The following is a 14,249-nucleotide window of genomic DNA, read 5'->3' on the forward strand; positions in this document are numbered from 1 at the left end:
ACAATTTGTACTTTCCCTGAGCTGACAGAGTCCCAACATGTTCCCATAGATGGAGAAAGACGTCTCTTCCGCTTCCCTCTCCAGAATCGCTTGTGGGCTGTTTGTGGTTATTGCAAAACAGTAGTGCCCAGCCATTTCAAGAACACCACTGGAAACTGTCTTCTGGGGCAGTTAGTGAAAATGATGCTTGAGACTTCTGTGAATACCCTGTCATGCTCTCTAATCCCTCTCATTCCCAGTTGTGCTCCTCTGAGTGCTAAGATTTTCTGTAGAGGTGTAGAACTGCTTAATTTGTTGCAGAGTGGAATACTTTTCTCTACATATCTAGGAAGAGAGACACCCAGAAAGGAAACCCAGGGTGTCCCTTTATATCTTTAATTACAGCCAACGTATTCCACTTTATGAGGGAATGAATAAGGCTGAATATTACATAAAATCTTTAAAATACACTTCCCTTCTATGTGAGAGAGCCATCTCACTTCTTATCCTTGAAAGCTGGTGTCAACTTACTCTCCAGCTTAATGAAAGTTACTGAATTTTACTTCATTATTTTGGATTGTGAGAGCAGATTACATGAACCTCAGAGTTAAAAAAGATGCATAGTGTCTGTGTGCCTCCAATTGCCTCATCTCTGAAACTCATCGGTTGGACTAAATGACCTGTAAATCAACTCTTAGATCTAAAAATTCTATTTCCATGAATCTAATTATTAATATTCAGTCTACTGGGTATATTTTAATATACTTCCTAATCTTTGGAGATACTAAAAGCTGTTTCTTCCATTTTGCTTTCTAGTGCCCTATAGAATGGTTCCATTATGGATGTGTTGGATTGACGGAAGCACCGAAAGGAAAGTGGTACTGTCCACAGTGCACTGCCGCGATGAAGAGAAGAGGCAGTCGGCACAAATAAAGGTGGTCATTTCATTTGAGGAAGAAAAAAACTTCAACTAAACATTTTATATAGGACTTTAAAAAAGAAGAAAAGAGAAAGAAGAAACAATGCATTTCCAGGCAACCACTTAAAGGATTTACATAGACAATCCTATAAGATCTTGAACTTGAATTTTAGGGTTGTATTTTAATAATGTAAGTAAATTATTTATGCACCCCTGGTGTGCTATGAATATTATTCCAGTTAGCCTTGGATTCTTTCAGTGGCCAACATATGCAGACATTTGTACTCCTCAACCATTTTCTCAAAGTAATGGGCATTCTATAATTTAGACCTCAAAGAATTCCAACGATGAAGATTTTAAGCAAAGTATTTTATATTCGACAGGTATGTTCTGCTGCATGTACTGTACTCCAGAGCTGTTACGTAACACTGTATATAAATGGTTGAAAAAAAAAGTCAGTGCTTCTAAAAAGAATCGAAGATAATGGTTTTTTAAATGCCTTTATAATAAGCTTTGTTTCTTTGTGAAACTAAATTCAGCAGGCTGAAAGAAATGGTTCATGTGATAGAGTGGGCTGGTGTCCTCTAGAGTACCTGGGTACATAAACAGAAACTCCTGTAGGTGAAAACGAATCTGTGCCATTAGTCTTTATATGTTTCTGCATCCAGATAGTGCAGCTCACGAGGGTGGGAGGGGGAGGGGCCGAAGGGGAAAGGATGTTAAAGTGATACATTTTTATACCAAATGTGTTTATTTTTTTGTGCGAGTAATCCTTAAAATTGGAATTGTATTAGGTGTTAAAATAAAGTTTTTAAAAAATTACTTGTATTTATACTTTACCCACTTAATAATGAAAATTTCTAAATTCCAATTAACTGCCAATTTTCATAATCTGAAAAGGACAGAGGCCCAAGACACGGAATGCTGTGTCATCTGTGATTTCTTTACGAATGCTTGAAATTTGTGATGTGAAAATAAGGGAAAGACATTTTTAATGTAAATTTGAAATGCAAATTTATTTTTCTAGAACATCTCTCTGGCTTTTCTTTCAGTCTAAGGGACATGAAGAAAGTCTAATTACAGCAGATAGAACGAAAATACTGGTTAAAGATGTTTTGACTTGAGGCAGTGATGCCGACTTAAGTAAAGAGATCCCCTGGACTGGAGCTTAAAATTCAGTTCTAGTTTTGATTCTACCACATGCTGGTATGACAGGTAATTCAAATTTTGAGTTACTCTGGGCTTTATTAAACCAGGGTGATGCTGGCTGCAGGGTGTCTGTGAAGCACTCCTAAGGTTTTATTCTATAGGTGCTATTTAAATTATAAATTTTGTGTAGTAGAGGTTTTATTTAAGGTATAATATCGAGTCTGGTCAGTATAAAAATCCTTAAAATACTTACTATGTCATATTTCTTTTGTATTGAAACTTACTGGGTCCATCAGATTTCTGCTTTAATCAAAACCACTATGAGCCTCTTAGAACTTATTCAGAAGACTGTAAAATCTATGCAATGCTCCCCGAAGAGTATGGATTAGATAGGGGATTTCAAAGGTCTCTTCCAGCTTCGCAATTCCAGAATTCTGAGCTGCTACCGTCTGATTTTATAACTAGACAGCCCATGATTTCATGATACTCGGTATTTTCATGGAGATTTTATAAACCTTAAAGAAATAGTATATAACGTAGTATTCAGTTAGCTTATTAGCATGTTGCCTGGAGATGCTCAGTGGTGGTACTGTTTAATCTTCTAATTATATACTATGACTTTTCCAAACTCATTCATTTTATAGGAATTGGTCAAAGGAAAAAGCCTTATGTACAGCCTTATTTTAAGAGAAATTCCCTTATTAGAGTCAGGAACATCCTTATTTCCAGCTGCTACAGCCCCTTTCAGTGTGTGAAATTCCACTGCTTACCAAATCACTTAGAAGACATTTTGACAAATTTTAAACTCAGACATTGAATATTTTATGAAGCATGTATAAAGAAGTAAATCAAAATTTTGTGCAATTATTTAGTAATAGGTGAAATTTGTTAATATCTGAAAAAGAGAGAGATATATAATGGGTCAAACATGGAACTACCTCATCAGAAAAAAAAAATGTGGCCAACTATTAATATTCTTTGTGACACTTACACCAAGGGGTATAATGAGCATTTTTGGTATTATAAAATACACATTCAAAATCTGTTGTACAAAACTCGTGTAACAGTTGTGGGCACAAAAGATCCAAATGTGGGTTCACAATTTATAGGTGGTGAAAACTGAGGCCTTATGCTGTGGAGTGTATATTAAAATGTTCATGGTGACACATTTGAAGCAATAAATGGCTTAATTAAATGCCTAAAGGAAGCTGAGTGTTTGATAAACATACGATCATTCTTTTTAAGGCCACTTCATTTTTTTGCTCTTTTCTCCTTTAAAGCAAATTCCATGCATTTTAGATTTTTAACCATGCACTGATAGTGACCTTTGTCCTTAGACCTCAGAAATGGTCTTCTTGATCTAATTAATTATTTTAATCTTAGAAAAATAAATGTCTTATATACTTGGATTGGAAGGGATAAGATACGTTTTGAATGTGTAAACATTGCAATGGTTTCCCTCAACTCTCACATGTTTAAAAAGAAATCTTTCAACAGATGGATTTTAAGAGAAAAAGAATACCCTAAAAAACATTTATTTTTAGCACTTGTATGTGTGTTTGTCTTGGTGGGGGAAGTGGAAAGGACAAACATGTTAACAAATAGTTGCCATGTTTTAATAAATGGTATAATAGGTGGATGCACGACACTCTGGGAACACTGGGAGACGTAACGTGGGAGGTGTCAGGTGAGCTGATTGCTAAAGACAGATGAGCGAGGGAAGGCTTTCAAGGCAGAACAGACTGTTCAAGAGCCACGTACATTCGCAGCACTTAAAAGTAGTCTAGAACGAATGGACATGGGGTAGATGTGGCAGGAAAACGAAGTGGGAAAGCTGAGCAAGAGTCTGTTTGTGAGCATTTTACACTGGGCCATGGAATTGTTTGTTAATAGGCATGGTGACATTTACATACTGTTGGTTAAATGCGTTATGATTAAGTTTAATGAAATCATAGTACTTTCTTAGTAAGATTATAAACTAGGGATGATAAAATTAGTCTATAACTAGGAAATGGCTTAAAAATTTTAAATTTAAGGTGAATCTTTCCTCCCAGTTTTTGAAACTACAAATTAGAATTGCTAGTCAAGATTTTTAGATTTCCATATTTAGATGATAAAATCTAAATTACGAAACGTAATTTTTGACTCAGGATCTTAATATTCATGAATTGATTTTGCTGCAGAGAAAAAGTTTAACGTGATTTAAAGATGAACTGACTTCAGAATTTCCTTGTTTTGTTTTTTAATTGAAGTTTGGCAGAAGGTAGGGGGATACCCCGTCTGGTCATTTCTATTTTAAAGTAGTAAGTCATGGATAATTTATAAGTCAATATTTTAACTAATAAATTATTAAAGACATGCATATTAAAATGTTTGTTTGAAAGAAATTGAATAATTTCTCAATATATTCTTCAGAGCCATAAGGCTCAGTTTTCAGTTACTCCAGAGCTGCCTTTTACTTTTTTTACTGCTGGCAAAGGAGACATTATCATCATTCATTTTTCTGCTCCTTATCAAAAATTCAGAAGCCAGTGTGGGAAGTGCACATGGGGAGTGTGTATGCTTATGTGCATGTTGCTTGTTTTCAGTCCCCACTTCTACTTGCCTATGTTAATGAATAGTTTTTCTTAGCGAGGGGTTTAATTGCTAGTCTTTAATGATGAACTAATTTAAAACATTCAGAAATTTAACATCAGTTGTAGGGAAAAATAGTGGTCATAGCTTAATTTTTTTTGCATTGTTAAATCTATTCCAGTAGAGGGACCCTCCATGCTGATATGTTAAAATAAGAACAATTGTAATAGGTACCAAGTTACTTTAAAAAGCTGTCTAGGTCAAATGTAATTCAAGGGGCCAGCCAGAAATATTTCTAAATAGCCCTGAACATAAATATGAGTCAGTTGGCTAGAATTTTACTAATATTATAACTAGTTATTAGAAAGTATGACCTTCCCAGTATTCCTTATTAGAATTTATCAAAATGTATGTTCATATCCTTGTAGCATGCATGTATTTATCTTTAATATGACAAATGACTAGTTTTTTGAGTGGATTTCCAAGGTGTGCCAAAAGATGGTTTCACTTTACCAATGATTGGCACTTATAAATGTTTTAAAAAGAGTCCAGTTATCTTGTTGAAGACAGGAAAAAAAATTGTTCATATATTAGAGATCATATGGTGTCAATATAGAAGTAATTTTTTGACATTATGTGGTACACATGTGACCAATCATACTCTGTCAAAGACCGTTTCCTTCTTACCCACCCAGAATAGCTAAATGAATGCCAGCTTCCATTGGAGTGAAAAGATAAAACCCACGCCCTCATCTCCCAGCACACACATCACTTTTTTAGGTAGCACATTTGATGCTGTGAAAATTTTAACATAACTTTTGTTTTCTGAAAATAAAATTGGATGATTGGATTGTGATTACATTAAAAAAAGAAAACAAGCTAAACTATGTGGCTGTCTTGAGACAATTTTTGAAATGTATTATGGTGTCCAAGAAATATATTACAAACCTACAGTGAAGACAAATGAGATTTCTAATTGAGTTAAAGAACGTAATTTGATACTGTGATATAACAAAGGAAAACTAAATTTGTTCATGTTTATTGATTGATAAAAACTTAAGAGATTTGGCTCCATGCCAAAGTGTAAATTTGTGTCCTAAAGAAAGTAAAACAAATAGCATAATTCGTTGAATTAAATGTTTGCCATTCTACCTGTGTGGTCACTGATTTAAGTGATCCTATCTATCTGTATGTTTTTCAGAATGTGTGTGTAAATATATCTATGTGTGTATATATACACATGTATCTAGATTGTGTATGTATATATAGTCTTAGAGGATGCAAATCTTAAAGCAAATTTGAGAGGCTTAAAGGAAATTATAAGCCAAAGTTGCATTTGTTTTGGAGAGTGGTATAATTACATATCAAGAAGTGGTTAAAATTCCATGAAACTTATCATGTCACTGCCACAAGCTGCTCAGGTACTCACTATTCTAACAATCTTAGGCAGCCACATGTAAAAATTGTACAACAATCATTCCTTCAGTTAAATTTCAGCTTCCCAATCTCAGCACTACTGACATTTTGTGCCGGATGTTTCTTTGCTGTCAGGGGCTGTCCTGTGCTTGTAGGATGTTTAGCAGCATCTCTGGCCTCTCCACACTATGGGTCAATAGCTGCCCCCCCCCCCCCCGCCACCCCTGCACTCCCAGCTGTGACAACCAAAAGTGTCTAGACATTGCCAAATATCCCCTGAGGGACAAATTGCTCCCACTGGGTTAAATGTTACCAAGATGTAAAATATTTCTTGTGGGAAAAATAGAAATAATATGGAAAATATTTCAACCTGTGATGTGTAGACCTATTTAAATAAGAATTTTTAAAACAATCACTTGCAAGAAGACGCTGCTAGATGCTGCAAGGGTGTGGAGATGAGTAAAATCGTTTCTGTCATTAGCAGTTTATAACGTAAAGAGATATAAGTACACTAGTAGCTAAAATGCTCTACAGAATATAAAAGTAATTCAATACAGGTGCAAGCAAATTCAAAATGCTTATAAAGAGAGAAAGTTGTGAAAAAATAAGTAAAGTGAGAGTTGAGAACCATGGAGAGCTGGAGAGTGACGTATGTCGCTTTTTTAAAAGGCAGCACCAAGTGTTGTCATAAGGGATCTCCATCCAGGTGATTTATATGCTCAGAAACATGGGTCTAGTGGGCAATTTAAAATGAAAACCATTTAATTTGGAGGATTTAGTCTAACTGGACTGTTCATCTAGAACTTACAGAGATGGTAGAAGGTGTCTGTTAAACATCAAACAGGAAAAAATAGAAAAATGAAGACTTTTCACTGGAGCATTGTATTTCCAAGTGTGAATTGAACAGATGCTGTGCCTGAGGGAAGTCCTGCCCGCTGTCCCTTTGTACCCTTTAACACGATTCCCAGACCTCTGCCAATCCTGCTCTCACCGTTCACCAGCCTAGAGTGGGTTTAGATAGAATCACTGCAAAGGAAGAAGAAAATCTTCAATTTTTTTTAAAACCCATAGAAAGCTCCATAGAAGGTTCAGTGATCTTAAACTGAAATCCACAGATTTGTAAAAGTGATTCCACTTAAGTGAGATGATTCGGAGAAAAGCAACATAATTGAGTCAAAAGGAAATTAAGCAAGTTTAAATGTTGACTGCATGAGAAAATGCAGAAAATTTGCAGAATTGTTTTGGGATTTCTGTTCTTGCTCCTCCAACATATCAAGAACATACAGGAGCCTGATTGTAGACCGAACTTTTGATGTGTCTTTGTAATGAGTGGAAGATGTAAACTTCTAAATACAGGTGAAGGATATATAATCCTAAACCTGATATAAATGAATGCTCTGTGTTTGTAATAACTTTGGGACAATATACAATCAGGTGTATCTGCATAAACCTTAACTGAGTACAGCATTTTCCTCCTGAGGGACAGTGAGGGCTCTAAGGCAGGAATCTAACACTGCACATAGAATTTTTTTTTTTTGAGGAAGATTAGCCCTGAGCTAACATGTACCACCGTTCCTCCTCTTTTTGCTGAGGAAGACTGGCCCTGAGCTAACATTTGTGCCCATCTTCCTCCACTTTATATGTGGGACGCCTGCCATAGCAGGGCTTGATAAGCAGTGAGTAGGTCCACACCAGGGTCTGCCGCCAAAGCAGAATGCACAAACTTAACCACTATACCACTGAGTCAGCCCCTGCACATAGACTTTTCCAGTAAATCTTTTATATATTTTGCACCATTGAGAGCAGCCACATGAACTTGACCTATGTTGTCCTTATTCTATCTAAAAAACAAAAAAGATTTTGCTTTGTGAGTTTACAATTAAAGTTAGTGGTGATATAAGAGCATCCTCAGCTAATTGTAGATAATGGTCATCCTGTCCTGACAGCTCTCATGATATCTTCATTAATAAATCTGGGGAAGAAACTTTTCGGACTCCTACTGTCTGCAGATAAAAGCTGAAAAACTCTTTTTCTTGGAAATTATAGCCATCCTTAATCTGGACTTATTTTCCTTTCCAGCTTTTAGCCTTAGTGGTTTTCCACTAAGGCATAAAACTTATATTTTCCCTTTGAAATCTTCATGACTCTTAAGGCCCAGTTGAGAAGAGACGACTTTCCTGAAGCTTTCCTGATCACCTCCCAAAAGATGTGAACTCCCTGTTTGGATTCTCTAAGGCACCCGACATCTCCATCTTAGCTGTGGCTGGGACTGCTATATGTTTATCAGGCTCATTTCTGTTTCCTCCTGGGCATGTAGCTAAACCTCATTTCCCAGCTCAGTTGGGTGAGTCCATGTGATTGGGCTCTGACCAACAGAATGTCGATCAAAGGATATATACTAGTTTGAAGCTTGGTCCCCAAAGACCTCCCATCTAATCCTCCATGCCTTTTTCTCATTCCTCATTTGCTAGCGGGATTCAGAGAATCCAAGGGGGTATCCAAGATTCTAGAGTACGGAAAGTCACTAGGTGGAAGGACCCTGGGTACCAAATGTCTTAATGGAAACTGACAAACACTCAAAAACGATATGAGCACAAATGAGTGAGCTTTCATTCTATCAAGCCTCTGAGATTTAGAGGTTGTTTGTTATAGTGGTTATCCTGTCCTGGCCAACTCATTTTCAGTCATTTATAGTATTTGTCATATGTCTTCTGTCTTCCTCAGACCCTAGGATGATGTTTTTGTGTAATAGAGATGCAATATGTGATTTATGATTTTAAAACATCATTTTATATCTTATATTCAAAGCTTCTATGGAAAGTTCTAGAGTCAGTATTAGATGAAAGGTGGTAGGAGCTGATAAGAGGGCAGACTCAGTAGGTCAGAAATACTGGAAGGTGAGTGCCCAGGTGTTGCTGACAGCACCCCCAGGAGTTAATCCACTACTGCATCACCCCTAAGCTACAGCTGGACTTGACATCATCATGGTCAGGAGACTTCTTGAAAGAGAAAGGCTTTCCTCTGCAGGAAACCAACAAGTGCAGAACTTGAAGATTTCCTCTTCTTACCAGGTCACAACAGAGAGGAAATGCATGTCAAAAATGCATCCCTAGGGGGCCGGCCCGGTGGCACAGTGGTTAAGTGCGCACGTTCCGCTTCTCGGCGGCCCGGGGTTCTCCAGTTCGGATCCCGGGTGCGGCCACGGCACCGCATGGCATGTCGTGCTGTGGTAGGTGTCCCACACACAAAGTAGAGGAAGATGGGTACGGATGTTAGCTCAGGGCCAGTCTTCCTCAGAAAAAAGAGGAGGATTGGCAGCAGTTAGCTCAGGGTTAATCTTCCTCAAAAAACAAAAAAAAAACAAAAAACAAGTATCCCTAGAAACAGAACTTTGGAGCCTCACGCGGCCTCTGAGGTTATCTCATGGTCACTGAAGCCCCTCCTCTATGAGAAAGCTGAGACTCACAGAGATAAATTACTCTCCCAAAGTTCCTGATCTAACACTGGAATCTTCTCTGTTATAGACATCTTTATTTCTCTAGTTAAAAAAAAATAAAGTTTTAAAAATACCTTCTTCGAACAACGATTATTAAATCCATCCTCTACCTCATTCTATACAAAAAACTAAATGAAACGTGTGTGATGGAAGAGTATATTTTGTCTTGGAGAGGCTTGAGGAGAAAGATTGTTCTGTTTGTCCAACCTTGAAATTATAGACCTTTAAAAGGTCTATCACTCTATTGTCCCAGGTTGATGCTGCTTAAACACAGGTCCTTGAATGTGGAAATGATTTAGTGGAAAGGGTGCTTTATAAAATTTTATGCACAAAACATTCAGTCTGAAACCCTGCCAGAATCCACAGGTTCCTAGTTCTACTGCATATTTACCCTCCCACTCCCCTCACTGAACCGACATACTCTCTGTCTTCATTGTTCCCTGTTCTGACGCCTTCAGAATCTAACACATGCTCCCACTAGCCTTCCTTTGCTACTTGGGCATAAACACCTCCCACTTGGAGTCTCCACCTACTACTCACTCCCCTCCCACTCTTGCTCTCATTCTCCCAAACCAGTCTGCCACCCACCTGCATCTCACAAAGTAAAGAGAAGACAACTAATACTAAGTGCTTCTGTTTGCTTTCGGGGCTTCTGTGTTTCAAGAGGCCCATTATTTGATAATTATCTGTTTGCACATCTGACACCACACCAGACTGAGCTCAGCCTCAGCATCATAATGGACATGTATTCAGCATGCATTCTTCCAACAAACGTGCACAGAATGCTTAGGTGCTTTCCCTACGTTATCTCACCTAGTCATGCCACAACACTTCAAAGGAGGCATTGGCATCCTCGTTTCACAAATCACTGTTTAAAAGATTTGATAAGAGGCAGCACCATGATTCCACCCTGTTGAGGTAATTCTACTATCAGATGTTGTCTCTGGCCTCCCTTAGTCTCTTTGGTGATAATTCCTGCTGTATCTTTTTCCCCATCTCTTCTTTCCACTTTCCCACTCTAACTATCCCTTTTCTCACTTCTGCAGATATTCCTTTTTTTTTTTTTTTTTTACCATCTTCTCCCACTGCTTTGAACTTAGGGGTTAGAATGGAGAATTGAGTTTTTCATTCTGCCAGTATCATTTCTAGAACATTAATTTTCCACCTTCTGTCTGATTCCTGTTATTTGAAGTCTAGCTATAAAATAATCAATGCTGTTGTCTCTCACTTCTCCCAGCCCAAAGGCAATATGATTTTTTTTTTTTCTTTCTTTCTTTCTTTTATTTTTTTTGAGAAAGATTAGCCCTGAGCTAACTACTGCCAGTCCTCCTCTTTTTGCTGAGGAAGACTTGTCCTGAGCTAACATCTGTACCCATCTTCCTCTACTTTCTACATGGGACGCCTACCACAGCATGGCATGCCAACTGGTGCCGTGTCCGCACCCAGGATCCGGCCTGCGAACCCCGGGGCCACCGAGAAGCCGAACGTGCGCACTTAACCACTGCGCCACTGGGCCGCCCCGCAACACGATTTTAACATCTGATTTATGCTTTCTTTCATACCCTGTACTCAACAATTTAAGGATGCACAAAAATGACCCTTCAGATTCCTCAAACGCTCAATTTTTCAGACTTTTTGCCTTAATAGAAATGCACGTCCATTCCTTTCCATCTGGTAAAGAACTTTGTCTTACCCTGGATCTCATTAACACAGGAACAAGTCCTATTTAGAGATCTTGTAATTCTTATTCTCTCTCAAATCACCTCGCACCCACCAAAACCGTATCTATCATTTAACCAGTTCTTCTTTAAAATTCTCTTGGCTTCTACAAGTCAACTGCCACTTCATTTTTCTCTACTCCTTCATTTGTCGTGGAATTGAGGACTCTGAATCTATAAATCAATAATATTAAGCACACTGGAGGGGATATACGCAGATTCAGGATAAATATAGCTTTAGTCTGAATACTTATTCTGTAAAGTTTTAATTAATCTAGTTTGTAAGGTGTAAAAATAGTTTCTTACAAGCAAGGAACCCATAGATGCCCATGTCTCTGTCGATAATAGCTGGGCACCCCCAGGGGGCGCTCCGTCTCACAAAATATAAGTGACTGACAGGAGCGTGCCTAACGGATAGGATCATTCTAGGGGTGTGGCCTCATAGGAGAGCCTCAGCCCACAAGAACGAGTTTGGGTTAGAAACAGGTTACAAAGCCTATGTAGGTTCACAGCCTTTGAAGAATGTCTGCCCTGAGCCCAAGCCGGTCCTGGGTATCCAGAGTTCGCAAAGCAAGGATTGGGAGAGGTGAGCAACATGCACTAGCCAGATTGCCTTTCTCCTTGGCGTGCCCTCAGCTGACTCAGCAGAAGTAGATGGAGTTTGCAGTATTGCCCTACTAAGGGTGTCCTTGTGGCGGGCTGTAGAGCATTAGATTGAACTGAATTCTGGACAGAGCCTGCTGTGTACTCCTTCTTGTTGAGCAAAACTTACCCTACACCTGCTACTGTAGGAGCAAAGTGTCAGGCAATTTTGAAAGACTCAGGAAAGGAGTAATAATAGCAACAGTGATAGGAGTTCGGTCCTGGAGCAGAAAGCTCGCTGTCAGTTATTCTGGTGCATACAACAGGCTTTCCTGTTCTAGGGTCCAAACAGTACCGTGACTCTCTTACCCCCAAGACTAACCACAATTCCCTCGAGTGAAGAACCTCCCAAGTCACGCACGGAGTCGGCTTTAGTCTCACCTTCGACCTTTGTCATCCATCGATTAAGGGCGATTTGTTTTTCCAATGCTGGATTAGGAAAAAGAAATTACATAAGGGATCAACCATCAAACACGTATTTAAAATTCTGCCGCTCTGGGGAGGCTGCCGCCTTTCAGGGGAAGTGAGAAACGCTGTTTCCAGTCTGGAAGCCCGGCGTTCCTGATCCGGGGCTGACCGCGCCGCTCCAGCTGCCCCCGAGGCCCCGAGGAGCCCGGCCTCGGCCCCGCCCCGCCCGCCGCCCGCGTGGCTCCCTGCGGGGCCGCGGGCCCGGCTCCCTCCCGGCCCGGAGCGCGGCCGGCGCGCGTGCGGGGCTGTGCGGCTGCGTGTGGGTCCCTGTGTGGGAGATGAATTGGACCCCTACGACTGGGTGTCTCCTTCCGAGTGGTTTTGATCAGCAATCCATTAGAGGATCATGGAAACTTTTTTCTGGCTCAAAGGATGAAAACTGAGTAAGTACATAGAACTTTGAACTTGCAATGAAACAAATACAAGCAAAACCCTAACAGTTAATCACGTCCATTCAAACCGTTTATTCCCTTTTTATGTTAAAGGCCGTGAATGCTTACAGGAAAGTGGCAATTTAAAACAATGAAGGGAAGCAGTTGAGAAACAAGAAGGCTAAGCGGGACGGCTTTAAAACCGGAGGAAAAATGAGGAACTGCTAAGGCGAGCTGGCCTGCATCCAGCTATGCAACAGGCTGTTTTGGGTTTAACCTATTGCCTTCTCCAACGCTGTTTTCGGGCTCCAGATTTACTTTGGTGTTGTTTTCTCTTTTCCTGTAAAGCCTTTACTGTGAGTTTAAGGATGTTGTGAAAATAAGGCACTGCTGGAAGCAACAGTTTGGCAGCCTGAGGTACGCTCGGGTTATTAGTTACAACTATTATTATTTTGATGTCTTTTTTTAACCCAGGCCAGCCACTTTTTACTCTCATCCATGGAAGGGCTATTAACCGCCTCAGACTTTTGGGACCTATGATTCTTTGGCATGACCCTTCGGAAAGTTCTTAAGCGGGGATGGAGCAATCTTGATTTAAGTTGTGGAGAAAGAAGACAGATTTGTATTTTTCATGCTGACAAAAAATAGCTGCTATGACTTTTCCGGCAACGTGGACAGGGGCCAAGTGAAGCTGAACTGGTCATGGTCTGTCGTCCAGTGTTGCTGTGTCGTCGGCGATTTTGCCCCCGGCCCTTCTTGGTGGGCTTGGTGGTGGCAATCTGTCTCTTCTACCAGACCCTGACGCTCCGAGGGACGAGGAAGCTCACAGCCGCTGTCTCTGGGGCTGCCCCAAACACACCCACCGACACCCAGGCAAGCAGATGCCAGAAAGGATTCTCTGTGGAGGAACAGTGCTTCCTTCTCTCCGGTAATGCACAGGAAATCAGAAAGGTAAGACGGGTGATAGCTGAACCTTGACATTTTCTGCAAAGATAGCAGTTTGCGTCTCTCTGTCCTCTCTGTAAAACTAAAATTAACTTCCATGAGGTCTGAAAGGGATCCAGAGTCTCCAGGACAGCCCAGAGAGTGACCTTCTGACAGTGAACCACGTTAACTTCAACTTCTTATGTTTACTTCCAGAGAGTCCTGGCCATTATTTTCTCTCTCAGAATTTCACTTCATTTCAGCTGAGTGGAATAGCCAATTTGGAGGAGGTGGGAGTCATGTAAATTCTTTCTAACATATTAGGATTCTAAAAGATCTAAAGATTTACAGTTCAGGAACGTAAATCAAAGAGTCATAAAAATTGATAAACATTGAGTATGTCCTCAAGGCCATCAGTATGAGGGCTCAGACCATTTCTGACTCAAAGATATTACAAAATTCCGTTTTACAATTGGTTAAATCAATTTTTCACTGGTGAACACATTTCTAAAACAATGTTTATTTCTGAAGCATTTAAAAGAATGGTATAATAGGTTTCTTCGGAAGAATTGACACACTGCATTTTATTGTTT

General features: G+C 39.6%; 2 protein-coding genes and 1 long non-coding RNA gene across 7 annotated transcripts in view; 2 read left to right on the forward strand and 1 right to left on the reverse strand.

Moving 5' to 3' along the window:
- ING3 (inhibitor of growth family member 3) overlaps window positions 1–3,250 on the forward strand; it is a 25,454-nt gene extending 22,204 nt beyond the window's left edge. For both annotated transcript variants that reach the window (XM_014839127.3, XM_014839134.3), the window contains one exon: window positions 796–3,250. In XM_014839127.3, coding sequence (XP_014694613.1) covers window positions 796–912 — 117 coding nt within the window. In that variant the 3' untranslated portion in view covers window positions 913–3,250. The remainder of the gene's footprint in view (window positions 1–795) is intronic.
- LOC139045555 (uncharacterized) overlaps window positions 1–12,520 on the reverse strand; it is an 18,561-nt gene extending 6,041 nt beyond the window's left edge. Inside the window, exon 1 of the long non-coding RNA XR_011504136.1 lies at window positions 12,275–12,520. This is a non-coding gene — a long non-coding RNA (uncharacterized lncRNA). The remainder of the gene's footprint in view (window positions 1–12,274) is intronic.
- The window catches only part of CPED1 (cadherin like and PC-esterase domain containing 1), a 272,074-nt gene continuing 269,589 nt past the window's right edge, over window positions 11,765–14,249 (forward strand). The window contains exons 1-2 of one of the 4 annotated variants that reach the window (XM_070512455.1): window positions 11,765–11,837; window positions 13,207–13,683. In XM_070512455.1, coding sequence (XP_070368556.1) covers window positions 13,435–13,683 — 249 coding nt within the window. In that variant the 5' untranslated portion in view covers window positions 11,765–11,837; window positions 13,207–13,434. Of the gene's footprint in view, window positions 11,838–12,525; window positions 12,745–12,846; window positions 13,684–14,249 lie in introns of those variants that run through there. The other 3 variants (XM_070512448.1, XM_070512440.1, XM_070512460.1) reach the window with 3 other exon arrangements.

This window comes from Equus asinus, chromosome 1 (genome assembly GCF_041296235.1).
Source record: "Equus asinus isolate D_3611 breed Donkey chromosome 1, EquAss-T2T_v2, whole genome shotgun sequence".
In the NCBI taxonomy this organism is placed as follows: domain Eukaryota; kingdom Metazoa; phylum Chordata; class Mammalia; order Perissodactyla; family Equidae; genus Equus; species Equus asinus.